This window comes from Grampus griseus (genome assembly GCF_964374135.1).
Source record: "Grampus griseus genome assembly, chromosome: 5".
In the NCBI taxonomy this organism is placed as follows: Eukaryota; Metazoa; Chordata; class Mammalia; order Artiodactyla; family Delphinidae; genus Grampus; species Grampus griseus.
This window is the reverse complement of record NC_138998.1, coordinates 77,902,657-77,922,501: the sequence shown is the minus strand read 5'-3', so window position 1 is coordinate 77,922,501 and position 19,845 is coordinate 77,902,657. Positions and strand designations below refer to the sequence as shown.

General features: G+C 48.6%; 1 protein-coding gene across 2 annotated transcripts in view; it reads right to left on the bottom strand.

The window, feature by feature from the left end:
- Positions 1-4,655: 4,655 nt before the first annotated feature.
- Positions 4,656-19,845, bottom strand: part of GPR156 (G protein-coupled receptor 156) — a gene marked incomplete at both ends in the record, with an annotated part of 58,813 nt that continues 43,623 nt past the window's right edge. For both annotated transcript variants that reach the window (XM_082654847.1, XM_082654848.1), the window contains 3 exons: positions 4,656-6,005; positions 10,585-10,743; positions 18,115-18,351. In XM_082654847.1, coding sequence (XP_082510973.1) covers positions 4,656-6,005; positions 10,585-10,743; positions 18,115-18,351 — 1,746 coding nt within the window. The remainder of the gene's footprint in view (positions 6,006-10,584; positions 10,744-18,114; positions 18,352-19,845) is intronic.

Here is a 19,845-nt window from a genome sequence, read left to right as displayed (position 1 = left end):
CACACAGTCACATGGGTGACTCTAAGCCCTGGCAGTTCATGGGGAAAATTACTGTACAAAAATTAGTGGAGAAGAGAGCCCATCTGAAATGCCTTCTTTTGAGAAAGGGTCCGGGCACTATCACAGAGCATTTAAACCTCAGTGAATCAACAGCACTGCAGTTCAGTCCGCGATGAGACATCTAAGCCCTGCTTCCCAGGTGACCTCAGCTCTTATGAGTGGCCTCCCTGGGGTCCCCCTTGAGACAGTTCTGGCGAGGCCACTCTTTTCTTGATTTCTTTTGACAAACATCTGCTGAGCATCAACCCATGCACCAGGCACAGTGCTGGGTGCTGGGTACGCCCAGATAATTATAACAAGTTGCAGGCCCAAGAAGCTCATGGTCTAGCGGCAAAGTAGAGGAATGAACCAATGGTTACATATACACTAAAGAAAGGGCTCTGCAAGGGTTTCCCTGCCCTTCTTCATAGAAGTGAGCCCCACTTTCTCTCAGCTCGGACCGGAACCAGCACATTCATTTACAAGAGAGACAATGTCCACGGACAAAGCTAAGCAGGGTGCCTTTGGTTCTCTGTCTTCCTCCTTCACCCCATCTCCTTCATCTCTCTCTCAGTTTTCTGCACTTCTTGCCCTCCTTCCCTCCTTTTTCCATGCCCTCTTGCTTTTCTCTTAGTCACCCACAGACCTTTCCAGGGCCCTTCCCAAGCACTCATTCTCTGTACCTACGTGTCTTGCTAGTATATTTAGACATCCAAAGGTAAGTCAAAGAATGAAAAGGGTTGGGAAGCATTGACCCCAGATCTTGTCAAACTCGTAACAGGTTATTTTGCCTCGTGACACTGGCATTTCTTTTCTCTTTGTGACCTTGATAGTGAACTGAACATTCTAAGATGTTCCCTTATTCAAATGCAGTTCGGCTGGGGATGCTAACATCAGAAACAATTCACGGAGGAAGAGATCAGAGTGGGTACCAGATGTGAGGAAGAGCAAAGCTTGAGGACAAGTAACCTCTCTCCTGCTTTCAGTCCCAAGGTTGCCATCTCTGCATTAAGACCTCCCTTAACAAAGCCCAGAGGCTGTCACTGGGAGACGTGCAGCAGCCAGAGGGAACAGAGACAACTGCTTTGTTTGGGGCTCTGGGAAAGGGGACTCAGGAAGATGATGGTGAGAAAGATGAACAGACTGTCCTCCTGCTAGTACTGCTGGCTACTTAGTTACAAGCCTGTGAGGAAAGCATCTTTAAGAGAACACCTTTAACACAGTAACTTTGTTTCTCTTCCAGTAACTCTGTCACTCTACCTCACCTCCCTCTAAGAGACCTAAAGTACTGTCTTTTTCAGAATTCAGTTACTTCTGGGTTCTTCAGTGATGTTGTTTCTTGCTCTTACCTCATCGAAAGGCAGTGAAGCCAGATGGCTCTGCCTCCCTTTTTGCTGCATTACAGGTTCTCTGCCTTCCTTTGTTTGTTTTCCTCTGTTTCATCCACTTATCTGCCCAGAAATCCATCCATCAAACATTTACTGGGCTCATACTCTGTGCAAAGCTCTCTGATGGCTACTCTTGAGGATACAAAGATGCAGAAGACACACTCAGTGCTTTCAGGAACTTGCAATCTGTGAAGGAGACACATCTAAATATAATAAAATAAATATAGATACAGAAGAGATTTTTGTGGAATGTGCATTGACTTTTCTCTTTACCGTTTTCAAAGTGAAATGGTTCGTTAAAAACATGCCTCCTACATCTGATGCTCTTTTCTCCCGAGCTCCGGGGAGGCCAAGTTGATCCTTTAAGGAAAGAGAGTTTGACCCGGGCCAGAGACAGGGGCAGACTTTGGGATCAGGATGGACACCTCCAACCCTAAGATTTCAATCAGCAAAGCAACAAATACTTGGGTAAGAAGCAGGCTGGGCTTCATGCCAGACCTTACGACCAACAGAGACAGGCACAGCCCCGATGACAACAGCAGAGGCAATGTTTACTTCTCTAGGATTTCTTTGCACCAAGTTTCTGCCCTTTCTTCAAGAGCGTAACAGTCAAGAGCAGGCCAGAAGTCATGGCATACTCATCCTTCCAAGAATTTCATCACTGGATTAGCTGGTCTTGAGTAAAAGATCTAGGGAAGAAGCTGGTGAGCAGTGGGTGCGGAGGTAGTACACAGTAAGCAATAGATTTGGAGACGGTTTTCTGGGGCAGGAAGTTGTGGTGCTTGGCATACAGTTTTCAAACCAAATGATAAATAAGGAAAATATAGGGTAGATTCTCCATCTTTTCAACAAAGTCTAGCAAGTGTTACAAAGTCATTCTAGGAAAAATGGATGCTAGAAGCTTCTATACAACTAAGTGTGAAGCCTGGTCCCCAAAACATCTTTCTTCATTTAACTAGGGGATGTCATTTTTACCTGGGAATGCTCTGAGCCTTGAGGGATGAGTCATTCACAAGATGCACAAAGAGGGGAAAGAAAGTCTAGATAGAAGAGAGATGGAGATGTGGAAGGGCTGGGATGAGGGAACTGAGGGTGTAGGAGCAGAGAGAGTGAGAGAAGCACTGCCAGGTTTAGAGCCTGCATATTCCACACTACTGAACAGTAGGCTGCTAGCGGTGACATACTGGGAGGAAAGGAGCTGAAGGAGGTGAAGCCCAACCACAGGATCCCCAGTGGGTGGGAAGAATTGAGGGTCTCCAGAGTTTCCTCTACCCACTGGGGCAGGTGTTTCTGGGATAGGAAGCTGCACGGGGAGACCACAGAAGAATCTGTTACAAATGGAAGTGTGGTAGAAGATACACCTGGAACCCAGGGTAAACCAGCAGCAACTCTAATGGCTGCTGCATTTCCACTCCTTTGGGTGGTTCAGTCTTGTCTGTGCCCCTCCTCCCCGGCCCCAAACTACAATTTCTGAAGAGACTTGCCTTGAGAGCCATTTCTTTTATTAAGGTCTCACTTGGACAGCATACAAACAGCACAAGCAGAAACTACAAGCCCACACGCAGAATAAATTATGATATTTGTATTTAAAAGTAGACAATAGAAGAAGCTGTGTTACCAGGAGGGCCTCCTGGTCCAGTGTCTGGAGATTCACAAGGTCCACCAAGAGTCTGTGATACATCTTCTGTGAGACATTTAAAGCCACGTGCTCCCCTCCAGACATACCTAATGAGGCCCAAACTCCTGCACACCAGCATAAGTACACACACAGATGCACGCACAAGTGAACAGGCAGGGAACAGCCTGTAAACAACAACTAGCTCAGCAACAAGTGAAGTGGATCCAGCTGTGTTCTCCGTGTGGCTCTGGCAGATGAGATCCTGGCACTTATCTTTCACCAACTCCCCAGCTGCCGTGGGAGGTGTGAGTGGGCCCCTGAGGCAGTGGAGGGCTGCTTCCCGAGGTGAGGGGCCCAGTTTTGTCATCCTGGACTGCAGGGTGAGTGCACTGCAGCTTCCTACACTACCCCTGCTTTGCTGTCTGGCCTGCCATGCTCTGCCCGCCACTCCCAGAAGAACAAGTGAAGAGATGTGCCCCAGGGAAGTCTACCCACTTGGAGTCCTGTGAGCTGTGGCCAAGTCTCACATGGGCCGCTACACGGGCCCCTCTCCAGCAATGTGACGCTGGGGAAGCTACCTCAGTTCTCTAAGCCTCATCATCTCCATCTGTAAAAGTGGGAACGAGAGTATCTACTTCATGGGGTTATCATAAGGAATTACCGATATTTGATATTTCCAAGTACCATGCTAGACTCAAGGTAAATGTTCAAAACCTGTTTTCTTCCCTACCTTCTCCCCCATTTCTTCCTTTCTATTTTCCCATTTTCTGTTTTTAGGTTTATGTAGCCATCAGTGGTCATGTAGCCCTAGTTGGCATCCTCCTGACCAATAGGGCCTCCCCAACCTCAACAGAGATTGCCAGTGCGTGCTTCCTGCTATTGCAAAACTGCACCACTGGCAAAGTCAATGCGGGGGGCCTCCAGTGCCATCTGAGCCCAGGAGAGAGATCTGGGTCACCTGTGGCCCCATGGACACCTGACTGTCTCAGGGATGATGCCGAGGTGCCACAACGGTATAAAGACATGAACACCAAATAGAGGTGTACAGTTGGCTCTGAGCTGAGTCTGGCTGGAAGCTGGGACCTAGGGGTGGTGCCGTTCACAAAGCTGAGCAGAAACAAAACAAGCCCCTGCCGAGAGCGGGCCACCCAAAGACACAGGAGACGCCTTCCTAGCAGGTCTGCCGCCAAAAAGCCAGTCTGGTGGATCACAGTTCACAACTCTGGTTCTGCAGAAATTTTCCTTCCATTTCTCCATCTGTCTGTCCACCCAGCCATCCATCGGGTATATATGAAGAGTTCTGTACATTATAGGCTGACCAGGACAGAAGACCCTCTGTGCTCATTGAGCACCTTTTATCCAAGGGTATCCTTTATGGGCACTCGGCTGGAGTCTTTTACAGGAATGCAGTGAGGTAGGAACAAGACAGGCAATACCCCTCTTTGTATAGATCGAGAAGTGCTCCAGGTACCACAGTGCTCAAGTGAGCATAGCTGAAACATGGTAAGGGCTGGTCCAATGCAAGGCACTGGTCTATTCCCCGAAGGCCACAACAGGCCATGGTATGGCTTGTCCCGGACAGAGCTCTATGTCCAGACTTGCTCTGCTGTTCACACCAGTGTGGGTTTCAAGTCATCTTTGAAGTTCACGACAGGCTTCGAGCGGGCCCACAGCTTTTCCCAGGAAGCCAGCCTCCCAGCAGGCTCAGGGTCGCTGTCTGACGAGCCACTGTCACTGGAATCAGAGGAGCTCTGGAAGCAGATTTCACAGTAGGGCCTGTGGCAGCGGCAGAAGAACTCATCCGAGCTGCTGGATTCTGTGTCGAGGTAGCTGTGTGGAGGAGACAGGGAAGGGCAGCCTGGGGGCACTGGGGACCGCTGCAGCCGCTGCTCAGGCAGGTCCGGCGAGGCTCTGGCTCGGCGTGGGGCAGCGGGGCACAGCGCCTGGCCAGGACCAGAAGGCTGGTGAGAAAGGGCTGCGCGGCTCCCTTCGGCTCCCTGGGGCTCTGTCTGGCACTGTTTGCTGCCCTCCGGGGAGTCTGCCTTGCCTTGAGGAGCTGGGAGCAGTAAAGGCTTCCCGGAAGAGGGTCTTGCTACTCTGGAATCTGCAGTTTGGGGGTCCAGGCAGCCGCTGTCCCTGTCCTGCACATTTCGCCCAGTGCGTGCCCCAGAATCAGCCCTGTTTACCCGACGCCCCACAGAGGAGGGCACAGAACCTGGCAAGTGCGAGCGAGCCCGCTGTGCCGCGCCCCTTCTCCTCACCATGTACGGGCTGAAGCCCAGCTCCTTGGAGAGGGGCATCTTCTGGGGGCTGCAGCAGGCACTGCTCTTCCAGGGCTGCTGGGGACAGGACGGGGGACGGGGGACGGGAGCCTCAGGGCCCAGGCCCAGATCTTGGAGGACTTCCTGAAGCTTCTCCCTGATCACTGAATTCACCCTTGACGGTCGTGCTTGGGGCCCCTCTGAGTTCTCCAGCTGCCCCTGTCTCTGAAGAACAGAGCCTTCTCCACCTGGCGTGAGACCCTGCTTGAGGGCCATGGGTACCTGGTCTCTTCTCTCCACACCCTGGCTTTGCTCAGCCCGCGGCTTCTGGCTGCAGCCCAAATTTAAATGGTCAGAAAAGTCTTGGGAGGCAGCAATTTTCTCCTTCTGCCCCGGTGAGGGGCTGGTGTCCTCCACAGGCCCCTTGACGCCTTGTACACCTGAGGCGGGTGCTGAGGTACTCTGGGAGTCCTGGGTGGCCGGGCTGGTATCACTCAGAGAGTCAGGGAGACATTTCAAAGACCCTTGAGCTGCTAGGCTATGGGGAGGGGCTGCAGCCAGGATGTCCTTGCTGTGGGAAGAGGCAGGCGGGACAGCCCCTTCGGGGGGGTCATAGGTGCACTCAGCTGACATCAGCCTCACCAGCTTCTCTTTGGCGTTGTTTACTTGTTCTTGCAAGCTTTCAATCACAGCATTTTTCTGTAAAACAAAAGCAAAACCATCAACAAAAGATGCTGCTGAGGGCTTTCACACTGTCTCCCATGCTGGAGAAAGGGTGGCATCAGAAGACATTGGTTTAAATCCCAGTTTCTCCACGTATTAGCTGGTGATCTTAGGCTCTGAGGAGGTCCCTCCGTGAGGTGAAATGAGATGACGCATACAAAGCATCTGGCACAAGAGCTGCCACGTGTGCTCAGTAACGGTTTACTATGATTTACTGCTGTATGATCTCAGCCTCCCCATACATCCCCAGACTGTGGCACTGTCTGCGAGAAGGGCGGTCAGGGGAGGCACAGTCTAGCTGCCCGCTGGCTGCTGCAGCACCCGCTCAACTTTGCTCAGAACACAGGGGGTCAGGTCACTCTGCAGGACACCAGTCAGAACAGTGTTTGGGATGGCCCAACTCTGGGTATATCATACTTCTGCAAGATACAGATGACCTTGAGGCATCTCTGAAGGGAATGAAGGAATAGGGAAACAAGCATTTTGCCAGTTGCTAAACAGCCTAGAAAATGGGAAGAACAAGAAGGATGGAGATTCCTGGGCCAAAGTGAAAAGACTGGAGCCAGGGGTGGGGGTGGGGCAGTTTAGGGGGGAATGAGAATCTCAGGTTGGTGTTATCACCTCCCCTGGCTGGAACTTGCGGGTAGGAGGCCAAAGCTACCAATGTGGCACTATCAGCTGTCGGTATCTCCCAAAGGAGTGCAGGCATCAGAATTACTGGAGAAGCTCAAAAAAAAAAAAAAAAAAAGGATTATTGGGCCTAAGTCCCTGATAGCTTGATTCAGTAGAACTAGAAGGGAGCCCAGAAGATAAATGAAGTTGGGCAGTTCTGCTGGTGAGCTGCCTACCTGCTGCATGGCTGTCAGTTGATAAACAGGCAGTGCCCGGGAGGCTGGCAGGTGACAGCTGCAGAGATGTGCCTGTTCTAACTGCAGGACCATGGGGCATGAAGTAGGAGGAAGAGTAACAGCAGTGGGTGTGCCCTGAGCATCCTTTGGTGCTACAGCAGCTGATCGTCTGGTTTAGACCTGATGTCCACCTTCTGGAATTTCTCATGTTCAAAAGCAGTGGAGCAGGAGAGAGATCATCGTGGGGAGCTGATGGGTCTTGGGGCAGATGACACGGGGTCGAGAGTTTGGAGAAGATAATGAGAAGTGCTTGTCCAAATACCAAAATGCTGCCTCTCTGCTGTCAGCCTCTTTAGAAGCTGAGGATGAGCATCTGGATGTCCATTTATTATGCCCTGGAAGTAAAAGGATGCTTCCCTTCTTTCGGATTCCTGACACAACTTGCCTATGAATTGAATTTGTGGTTTCTTCTCAAGTAGATATGGAAGAGTTGCCCAGAAGTGAACCTTTGAGGGAACAGTAAATTAGGTAAACTAGTCCAGCAAGAGTCTTCTGGCAGCAACTCCAAGGCAAACCTACTGCTCCCTACTTATAAGCAGGAAGGTGATTTTTCTGATTATTGGTACTCCCAGTGTCATCCTGGTTTAGACTTCTCTTACCCTCAGGAGGGAGTTCCGAACCAGTGAGCAACTGGTGAATAAGCGGAAGGACTTGCAGCTGAGCACCTGCCTGCTCATTCTCCCTTTTCCTCAGCCACAGAGCGGTAAGCTGGGCGTTGTCGCGGAAGTGTAGGTGACTCAAGGACTCGCCAGGAGCAGAGCGGGTGAGTAACAGGAAGACATTCACTCAGGCTCTTAGTGATATCTGGGTGGTGCCAGGTATCTCTCTGAGCATCTCACGGGGGTGACTGCGCTGGCTGCACTGGAGGGACCCCAACTCTCTTCCTCCTCACCAGCCCTTCCTCGTGAAGCCCACCTGGCACATTCTCACGCTGGCTTCAGGAGGCCCTACCGCCTCACAGAGCTGGGAGGGAGCCATCAGCTGATGACAGCTACCCCAGCAAGTGAACTCTGAGTGCTGCCTTTTTTTTTTTTTTTACATCTTTATCGGAGTATAATTGCTTTACAATGGTGTGTTAGCTTCTGCTTTATAACAAAGTGAATCAGTTATACATATACATATGTTCCCATATGTCTTCCCTCTTGCGTCTCCCTCCCTCCCACCCTCCCTATCCCACCCCTCCAGGCGGTCACAAAGCACCGAGCTGATCTCCCTGTACAGCCACTATGGAGAACAGTATGGAGGTTCCTTAAAAAACTACAGATAGAACTACCATATGAGTGCTGCCTTTTTGTGCCTTATCCACAAATTCCTTAGAGTATAGGAAAAGAGTATAAACCTTGAGTTGGGAATAATACTCTTCTCTAGCAAACCAAACATCTGAAGCTGGCTGGTGACAGATTTAGAAACACCAGCCTAATCAGTAAATCTCCCTTCTTACAGAAAAGGAAGTGGGACTCTGTTTTCACCATGGCTGCATACTAATCAGAAGCGTGGTTTGCCACGGTGAGACCAGAATCTGACTGACCACGGCAGCTGCACTGAAACGAGCTTATTAATGATCACTTTTGGCACACCCAGGGAAGCAACACATCCACAGGCATGTTTCATAAGGTGCAGGCCACAGGGAGAAATGGAATCTCCCCCTCTTTCTGTGTTCCAAGGAAGAAAAGTAAAGGTGAGTTTCCTCTGCTGCAGAGCGTAGAAGGGAGGTTCTTCAAGCTCTGGGAAGGTTCTACCTGCTGGCCTCCACACAGCCTGGGATGTCAGGGATGGATGCTGCCCCAAACAGCCTTTGGGGACCATTGCCATGGGGAAAGGGAGGCAAGAATGAGAAGATGGACTGCCCAGATGGTGCGAAAGTAGGAGGAGGACACTGGGGCAGCAGAGGGGCTGCAGAGGAAGGAAATGCAGCCGAGAAGCTGGGGTTACGGAGGCAGGAGAGATTCTTGTGTTCATCCACTGGGCAGTGCTGGAGCTGGGGATTCAGATACCGGAAACTCTCTAGACCTGCCGCAGGGCTCTGGGATGGGCTGCTGGTTCTCAGGCCTGCTCTGGGAAAGGTGTTCAGGTGTGGGGTGTCGGGGACAGGAGTCCAGCATTTTACTACCTAAGCATCTGCTCCCTATTAGGGCCCTGCCTCTGCAGACTCAAGGCATCTTTTTGGTAGAGTGGATTCAGTCACTGCATGGGAAACAGGGTAGCATGGCAGGAGTACAAAAAGAACGTCACAAATTACCATAAGGCTAAAGAGTCAGGCCACTTGGCTGTTCCAACATTAGCTGATTGTGAATGAAAACCATCCTGGGTGTTCTCGCCAAGTTTCTGGCCTTCTGTTTAGCTGAAAAAAAATGTTTCTTTGAAGACTTCAGAGAGTATCAATGGCAATGCTACTCCCTTGCCAGGTGGGAAGAAATCTGGCTCTGAAAAAAGGTCCTGAATGCTTGATAAATAGTAAAGAAATAGTAAAGAATAGTAAAGAAATAGTAAAGAAAGGACAAGTATTATTACTCTGATGGAAAAAAAGGTCCAGAACCAAGGGAATGGTGCGAGGGACTGAGGGTGCTTGGGGAGCTGAATCCCTTCATTGGTTACGTTCCTTAGGTCCCCATCACACCATCCTTTTGCATAGGGACTATTAGCACCCGGTGTCAGTCCAATATGAAAAAGCATAATTTCCCATATAGCACCTACTCAGGTATGTTCTCTACTAAAACAAAAATATGGAATATAATTTAGTTAGTGTGAAAAAACTGGCTAATTCCTCTGGGCCCCATGCCTCCTCTCTGAGGCAGTGCAGCCTCAAGCTTTCCCATGTGTTTTCTTCAAGCCCACATCACTCTGCCCAGTTCTGGGAGAGGTGCCAAATCTGGCTGAAGAACAGAAGAAAGAGGACTGGGGGCTCCCTTGTCTCTGCCTTGGCGCTACTGCGATATTCAGAAGCTCTATTCATCCTTCCTCCCCATCTTTAGACACCTCTTAATTTTCTGGGTTGGTAGGATGATTGAGATTTCTAGTTAGCACCTGGAAAAGACAGTAAGGAGCCCCATAGGATCTTGGAAACAAGGGCACTACTCTATGTAAAGAAAGAGTATATCACACAGCAGAAGCTAGCATCCACTACTCCTCAGGGCCTTTACAATGCTGTTCCCCACACCTGAAATGCTTTTCCCTGCACTCTTTGCCTGGCTAATTTGTAGTTAACCTTCAGCTCTCAGCTCAGAGAGTCTTTTCCTACCACTCTAAATTAGGTTCCCTTGTCCTCACCACTCTTTCTTCCCACTCTGATTTTTCCCTTCATAATTCTTATCACCATTTATAACTATATGGCTACTTGATCCGTATCTATTTCCTCCACTACACTGTGAGCTCCACGAAGGTAGGGACTCTGTTTGTTTTGTTCATCAGCACTTAGCACAATGCCTGGCACACATCTGTCCAATGAATGAATGAAGTGGGTGAGGGTCAGCAATGGGAGGGGCACTGGCGAAACGTTGAGGTTTTGCTTGCTGCTAAGGGAGACCAGAATGGCTAGGAATTGGGGAAATGGGAGGAGGAGAAAGAATGTTAGCAATGAGGCATATGGGGCCCACCAATGCATGACTGGAGTTCTTTATAGAGAATCCAGCAGGCAGGGTCTCGCTTACTTCTGTGAGGAGTCTCTCCATGGAGTTTTTCTCTCCTCTAACGTGGCAACTCTGTTCCTCACCATACTGGGTGTGCAAGCTTTTGCTGGGAGTGCTGAAATATTTGGCCATGTGTCTGACTGTTTGGTTTTCCTCTTCAAATGCCTTCCATTGCTTCAGCTGTTGGATAAAAGAACACATGTTATTTATTTAATTACACACCCAGAAACACATTCTCTCACTCTTCCTCAAAAACACCAAGGAATGACAGTATCATAGATAAATGCACAAACTATTCTCTCCTCAAAATGTACTTTACTCTGGAAAGTTCACAGACAGCAATGACAGAAGGTTTAGAGAATGTAAAGGTTATATCATTTAAAAAATGCCAAAGGAAGAAGATGACAGGCTGATGAAACAGAACCATCGGCTGGACCCATCTACCAACCCACTGCTGGACTGGTCAAAGAAAACCAGAGCTGAGGTGGACTTCTAGAGCCACATTCTCAAGCCAGAGTTTAGGCGCTATAACAGGGTTAAGCAATCTAAACACTGTATTTCAAATGAAGCTGGTTTTAGTTGTATGCAGCTGTTCTTAATTATTCTCATGTGTTGAGTGATGGTGTGCTTACTGTTATTGAAAACCCAGGTCCGGGCTTCCCTGGTGGCGCAGTGGCTGAGAGTCTGCCTGCTGATGCAGGGGACACGGGTTCGTGCCCCGGTCCGGGAAGATCCCACGTGCCGCGGAGCGGCTGGGCCCGTGAGCCATGGCCACTGAGCCTGCGCGTCCGGAGCCTGTGCTCCGCAACGGGAGAGGCCACAACAGTGAGAGGCCCGCGTACCGCAAAAAATAAAAAAAAGAAAACCCAGTTCCTCCTAGAGGACTTTTTTTTTACATTTAACTTATTTTTTTATACAGCAGGGTCCTATTAGTTATCTATTTTATACAAATTAGTGTATACCTGTCAATCCCAATCTCCCAGTTCATCCCACCCCCACCCCTGCCTTCCTTGCTTGTGTCCATACGTTTGTTCCCTCTAGAGGACTTCTAACCCAAGTCAGTGATCAAGGCTCAGAGAAACAGAAAACCACAAATGTCAATAAAAATTAATAAAAATGATAGAACTTCAGGTCTGCGATCTGTCTTTTTTCCTTGACAAATGAGGAAAGACTCAGAAGGAGGATGATTTGTCTAGGTCCACATGGCTACTTAGCCTCAGAGTCACAGCTGTAATGAGGGCACTGTGCCACACTGCACGTCCTCAACACAGCTGATGAGAGAGACTGTCAACTGTGAGGTCCTAGGGAACGTTTTTCAGGAGATACTGGTTTTGAGAACCAGTCTATGGATGCACAGGCTGGTTTAGTTTAACAGGGATGGGACTGAACAGAGAACATTCACAAACAGTGACACGCTCCTGAGCCCGTGGGACACTGTCTCCTCCTGGCGAATGCTAGGGACGTGATGCCAGGGGAGGCCACAGCACTGAAGGCATCTTTTCCCTTAGGGATTCTCATAATTAAGAGCCCTAGTGATGGACGCTGGGCACTCTGGGACCTTAGCTCTAGAAATGATGCTGAGATACCTGTGGGGAACCTCACAGGGATCCTGGGATGTCTTTGTTTGCTCATCAAACATTTACTGAGCTCTGACTATGGAAAGTAACCTAAATTTGGTAAATCTCAGATAGGATTCTAAATCCTGCCATCAATTTCAATACCACATTCTGCCCAAGTCCTCTTGGGTCCTCTGTTAACTCAGCATGAGTCCTTCATGGTACCAGGAGTCTGTGTGACCTGTGCTGGGTCGGGCCAGGAACCGCCCTGTCAGATGCCCTTCTTGAAGGCTCCCTCCCCAGGGTGCTGTCCTCTCAACACCCTGCTCAGGAGCTACTGGAGCCCAGCACTACAGGGTCACTGTACAGCCATGGGTGGATGGCGTTGACCGCCAGCGCTGCTCTCCTAGCACTGGCCCTAGCAGTGTTGCACTATCTCTATGTCTCCTCAGGGCCCCCTCATTTCCCTAGCAGCACAGCTTTTCCTTTCTCTCCCCCCAGCACCTCCAGACCAAGCCCTCCCTGCAGAGCTGCTGGAGGAACTGCTCAACATTGGTGTAAGGGCACTTCCAAGGCTTTTCGTCTGTCTCACCCTAAGCTGGCTGGGTGGAGCCAGGGTGGCCCCTGACTAAAGCCCCCTGCCCCTCCAACCCCCTCCCCCTTAATTCCCCATTTGTGAAGGTCCTGGTCCTTAAGACTTGACTCTTCAGGATTTCTGGAATATGGCTAGAAATGACCCTTAGGTCATAATTTCAGGACCTCCCCACGGCCCTTCCTTCAGAAGGACAGGGAGTCTTGTTTTCTCGGCATCTGGGTATGTGCGTGTAGCAGGCAGAAAATGGCCCCCCAAAGACGCTTCCCTCCTAATCCAGGAACTTGTAAAATAGGTTACCTTACATGGCAGAAGGAATTCTGCATACGTTATTGAGTTTAAAACTGTGAGATGGGGAGATTATTCTGGATCATCCAGGTGGGCCCAATGTCATCACAAGAGTCCCTATAAGAGGGAGGCAGGACGGGAGATGTGACAATGGAAAGAGAGGTCAGAAAGAGAGACTTGAAGATGCTGTGCTGCTGGCCCTGAACATGGAAGAAGGAGCCGTGGATCGAAGAAAATGCAGGAAAATGCACGGAAACAGATTCTGCCCCAAAGTCCCCGGAAGCAACGCAGACCTACTAACAACTTGATTTCAGCCAAATGAGATCCATGTTAGATCTCTGACCTCCAGAACGATAAGGCATTAAATGTGTATTATTTTAAGGCACTCTGTTTGTGGGAATTTGTTATAGCAGCAATAGGAAACCAAGCAGTGGGATTAAGTCTCGGGTCTTTAATGGGGTGCACTGGGGCCTTCAGAAGTTCACCCCATGTGCCTCTCTCACCTCCTGCCACTCTCCCCTTGTTTCAATTTGTGCTTCGAAAAGAGCAAAGGCTCATGGTGTTCCAAACACCTCCTCTTCTCTCTCATACCTCTCTGCCTCTGTCAGAGGGTTTCCCCCGTCGGAAATGCCACCCACTGCTCTTCCCCCGTCTGTGCTGTGAACATTTCTTACTCCTCATTCAAGGTGGGCCCAAGCACCTCATTTTCTGAGACGGTGTTACCAAGTTCCCAGACAGGCTGGGGTACCCCTTCCTTGACATCGTGTAACATCCTCAAACACTATAACACAAGGGTTATAAATCCTTTCACGTCAGCTCCCAACTAGACCTAGAGTGAGGCCGTGTGTTTAACTGCCTGTTCCCAACAGTTAATATTTGGATGGACAGATACACGGACAAATGAAGGAAGCTTTCCTTTAAAAAGCTCATCTGTCTGGTAAGGTGCTGAGACATTTACAGAGGACTATAAGGCAGAGTAGAAAGTCGTGAGTACCTTCCTGGAGGAGCAGATGAAACACTTGCAGGTTTAGAGGATAAAATAATGTCCTACCGCAGGACCCACCTGCCTCTCAGAGGTGGAGGGAGGGGTGTGTGTGTGTGGGAGGATGGGTCACATCTAAGTCACAAAAGCAGAGGCTGGCTCACTACTGGTGATGACCTCAGCGTTTGGCGTAAACACTTAGGCATTTCCTGAGGGCCTGTGGAGAATGCTACTTAGTCCACTTAGCTCTTCAGTCACATCGTCCATTTCACCCAGCTTTCTGGCACTGCCTACCTGCCCTTGAGGTGTCTGTGCCTTTGCTTTCATAAATCCCTCCCATCACAGTCCAGTTTGAAGGCTCAGTAGCAAGAAAGAAGCCTGCCTCCCTGCTCCCTTCCCTCTCCTTGTGGCTCTCCTCACACACTTCTCCAAATTCGCTCAGCTGTCCTACTGTCCTGGGAATATCCAGTCTCTGGTCTCACAGGGAGAATATTACTTCAACCAAAGGCCACAGAGTCAGAGGGGAAAATCAATTCAGGGGCACACAGAAAACCTGAAAAACCTCAGTTACTTTTACATTTTGAAAAACAATTTACCTCCTACACCTAAAATACAATTGACTATAAAATATATTTTTTTGTTTCAGATCATGGTCAGTTCAAGAGGAGGAAAAGCATGAGAGAGAAAATAGAAAAGATACAGTATGAGAAAGGAAGCTCAAGACAGCTAGGAGGACTGAGATAGAGAGAAGGAAAGAGAAAGGCCAACACAGTCCATCTGCCCAGTTCCGGTACCCCAGCCCCAGTAATTCCATTTCCACTCCCGCTTCAACAAACCAAGTGCCTGTCCTTAGTTCAAACCCGGAAGCCAGATTCCAAGATGAACTTCATCTTGTATTTTTATGTCTGTGTATAAGATGGAAGTGCACCTAAATATCACTATGGTCCCAGGTCCTGAAGATTTAAACACGGAGGAAAGTGGAAATCTTGTGTCTGAGGCTTAGGATACAAGAGGGACAGAGGCGAGTGCGGGGGGAGAGAGGAAACCTAAGTAGGGCCACATCAGGGAGTTTACTGATTCACTCAATTTTCAGATGGAGGTCTTGTGTTAGATCAGGAAAGCTTTCTTCTAATAGTTCCTTGGTGATTACTTCTGCTCTAAATTATCTTGTTCTCTTTCAGAGACTCCTATTAGCTTTAAATCATATCCTTAGACCTGCTCTCCATATTTTCTAGTCTCTCATTTTTTTCCTGTGTCCTTGTTTTCTGTTTCCTTAAATTAACCCACTAATTCAGTATTTTGCCATGCCCAGCTGCCTATTCAATGCTTCTATTGGCGTTTTAAATTTAACACAATCTTTTCCATCCTTATTCAATATTTCATGATCTAAGATTATGTCGTTTTCATAATGGTTTGCTTTAGTCAAAGAGGGGCAATAACCTTTGAATCCTATTGATAAGACTAATCAGATACCTTCTAAAAACATTCTGTTTTACTTCAGAGGAAGGTAGCTTCTCTAATCTTCAGAAATCTGTGGTCCTTTTATTGTGAACTGCAGAATCTCTTCATAGATCCTTTCCCCCTGAATTCATAGTCTTCCGTGGGAAAAGCTATAGTTTCCTGGTATATAATGAATACATTCTCCTGGCTTTTCCCTCATCATCCCAAGATGGCTGCCATAACTTCAAGCATCAAAAACATTCAAGATAGGAAGAAAGTAGAAGAGGCGACGCCAGCCACCCCCACAGCTTTTTTTTAGGAAAGCAAAAGCTTTCTCAGAAGCCTCCCAGAAAACCTTTGGTGTTCAAAACTGTGTTACATGGGTACACCTAGCTATAAGGGAGGCTGGCAAAGCAAGTGTTTAGCTCTTTCAGACTAGTAGAGATGAATTGAGGAACAAAGGTTTGGCAATGGGTGGATGGGTTACCAATCAACAATGTTGGCCCCAGGGCCTAAGGAGTGGGCTTCCCAAAAGTCTCCTCTCCACTCTCTTTTACCCATCTCCCAGGGAGGAACAGCCCTGGCATTTCATAGCCCTTTTCTGCTACATCCCAGACAAATAAGACTCAGCTCTCAAAGGCTTCCTTCAATCCAGTTCTTATAACATTAAGATTCAACAAAAATTCCTCTAGTTTCTGGCTCAGAGGCAATGCCCATCCTTGATTTTTTTTTTTTTTTTTTTTTTTTTTGCGGTACGTGGGCCTCTCACTGCTGTGGCCTCTCCCATTGCGGAGCACAGGCTCCGGACGCGCAGGCTCAGCGGCCATGGCTCACGGGCCCAGCCGCTCCACGGCATGTGGGATCCTCCCGGACCGGGGCACGAACCCGTGTCCCCTGCATCGGCAGGCGGACTCTCAACCACTGCGCCACCAGGGAAGCCCCCATCCTTGATTTTTAGTGCTGCTGCTACAGAGCTTTCCATATTTGTTCATCCTCTTGAGTATTTTAATGAGAATTTATGAAAGGGAAAAAGAGTAAAGGGTCTCTGCCTGTGTCATACTATCGTGCCCCAAAGTGCACTCTTCACTTTTATAAATACACTGCCACCCTCCATCAGGCAACACTTTAATTACCGGTTAGCTCCCTCATGGAGAAGTCATACATGGTCAACTGGTAACTGCACTGGGAATAAGGATAGGGTAGTGAGGGTGTCGTGGGATGAGGGAAGCCTCGGGAGGAAGGAAAAGAGAACTAGAAGGGACACAAAACAAGTGCTTAATGCCAAGCTCATTAACTTGGATGTATGTGGCTCAGTGGTACCCTGGGGCATAACGTGAATAATTTAACATCACTTTCCTTTCAGAGCTTATGGATTCCTTCACCTTTCTCTCTGACTCTCTTTCTTTCTGTTTGCTGTCTGGATATTTCCCCTTCTATCTTCCTCCCTTGTTTGATTTTTTCTTAATCCTCATAATAAGAAATACATTTTATTTTATTTTATTTTTTAACATCATTATTGGAGTATAATTGCTTTACATTGTTGTGTTAGTTTCTGCTTTATAACAAAGTGAATCAGGTATACGTATACATATATCCCCACATCCCCTCCTTCTTGAGTCTCCCTCCCACTCTTCCTATCCCACCCCTCCTATCCCACCCCTCTAGGTGGTCACAAAGCACGGAGCTGATCTCCCTGTGCTATGCAGCTGCTTCCCACTAGCTAGCTATTTTACATTTGGTAGTGTATGTATGTCCACGCCACTCTCTCACTTTGTCTCAGCTTACCCTTCCCCCTCCCCGTATCCTCAAGTCCATTCTCTACGTCGGCATCTTTATTCCTGTCCTTCCCCTAGGTTCTTCAGAACCTTTTTTTTTTTTTAGATTCCATATATGTGTGTTAGCATACGGTATTTGTTTTTCTCTTTCTGACTTACTTCACTCTGTATGACAGACTCTAGGTCCATCCACCTCACTACAAATAACTCAATTTCGTTTCTTTTTATGGCTAAGTACTATCCCATTGTATATATGTGCCACATCTTCTTTATCCATTCATCTGTCAATGGATACTTAGGTTGCTTCCATGTCCTGGCTACTGTAGATAGTGCTGCAATGAACATTGTGGTACATGACTCTTTTTGAATTATGGTTAAGAAATACATTTTAAATTTAGTTTTTACTTTTTCCTTATTGTAAAAAGAAAAGGAAGGTTCTACATTTTCCTCTTTTTATTAAAAAGAAAGAAAAGGCATTTTAAATTTCATAAAGACCCAAATGCACTTTTCTCTGAATGTGCAATTGCAAACAGGAAAGAAGGAAAGGTTCCTCACTGCCAGGCTAGTACAAGAAATGACATTATCAGGATGAAGGGGGAACTGGGGATGCATGCAGCAGACTGGAGGGTGGGTAGAAAAGCAGGTCTGTGAGGCACCCACCTGGGCAGAAGCGGGTGCCACTACTTGGCTACTCTGGTCAGCCCTCCTTACTGACCGGGAGCAGAGTGGCTCCTTCAGGACAGTGAGGAGGGAAGAACAGAGGGAGCCAGCTCACTAGGAACCCCACCTTCCTTCTGACTCTCTAATCAATGGCACCCAAAAGTCTCAGTAGGAAACAAAGTGAGCAATTTATCACACCCAGCAAAGTCTCTGGAATGATGGGGTGGATTGGTCCTCCAAGTTCTCCCTAGAGCATACCTGGGGAATGAAGATGAAGCAGTTGATTGTGGTTGTGCAAACAAAGATACTTCCAGATGTGAGTCCATAGACCAGGTTGGGCCAGGAGTGCAAGTATCTGGTGACCACAAAAAGAAGCCCTGCAGCCAGCACCACGAGGTTGACCCCAACCATGATGGTTAAAGACTGATTCACAGGAGGAGAGCTGACATGGTCCGTCAAGCCAGCCAGGTAGGCCCCATAGAGCAGCAGCAGGCCCTGGACAAAGAGGAGAAGAACCGGAGGCTCAGAGAAGTGAAATATCAGGCTTGGGGTCCAAGAGCAGTAGGGTTGGGACCAATTTCCTCACCTGTAAAATAGGGATAATAATACCTACCTTAAAGGGTTGCTATGAGGAGGATTTACTAAGATAGCACTTGGGACTACCCTTAGGGTGGTCCCCTTACACCTCATGTATGCGTGATAAATTTCATTTTCCTCTCCTCTGAGAATTCGTTTATCAGAGGTCAGCAAGTCAGCCATCAGAGAGGACTCTGCCAGGATGAGGTACAGGATAGGATGATACGTGCAGGTAGGAGCCCTACAGAAAGGACTGCCAGGCACTGGGAGGGCAAGGGGCGCACCATGCTGCTGGTGGTGAGGGCTTCCGCATCCACTGTGTGCTTCTGCACTGCATGGAGCTGAGGGGCATGCAGAAGCTGAAATAGCCCTGTGGTCCCCTTGTCAAGCCATGTGCCACGGCAGGGGAAGCACTGGAGGAAGGGGCTCTTTTTTCTAATGCTCCCAAAGGCACCATCTGCTTGCCAAGCCCTGCACCTGCAAGACTGCATCTGCCCGGAAGGGATGCCTTTTTCTAATTCACACAAAGGATCTCTATAGGCTAGCAGCAGCTCTGTGCCAGTGGGTGTTTATGGGAGACGAAGAGTGAAAAAAGAAGAGAACAAAGGCAGGCTGGGACCTGGACAGGACCGTGGGACAGGCACAGGCAGCAAAGGCCTCATCTATACTCTTCACCCTCTTTGTGACATTCCCTGCCCCGCCCCCCCAGAACCCAGGGCCCTATTCTTTCCTCTTTGTCATGAATGTAAACCCGCTCTCAGATTTCTCATTTGTACTACACAGAAAATGGCTCACAGCTTCTTAAAGTGCTGCCTCTCCTAGAAGGAGCTACATTTAAACAGAAATCAAAGCTTTAATCAATAATACATAACATATAGATTCAACGTATGTTCGCCAGATTCGGGGCAAAGCTCTGTGCTGGGGTAGGTGTAGGGCAGGAAGCAGTGTTGCCAAGTGGAAGTCATGGTTCTGGCTTTTAAGAAGCTCAGTCTGGTTGGGAGATTTAAGGCAAGCACCCAAATATCAATGTTTTATGACACAGGATATGAAGCTGCCACGGGGGATGAGGTGGGGTGGGAACTACAGGGACTCAGAGTGAGAACTAATAATAAAAGTAAGGTCAGGTATCAGCAGGGTACCTGCCAGTGGCCCTGAAATCACACGATCTGACCAACTTCATCTGCAGGGATGGCCCTTAAGACAACTGTTTGGAGGACTGGCTGTGCCTACAGTGAAGGAGTAAGCACAGCAGAGATGCTGTCTGGGTGCCCCGAATGCTCAGTGTCCCAAAGGGGGCCAAATGTGGCCGCCCTGAGATCGTCAATGACTAGAGGACATACAAGTCAGCAGGCCAGTGGGGCCTGACTTTTGGATAACTGACGCCATCAGGCAGCATTTGGCAGAGTTAGATCA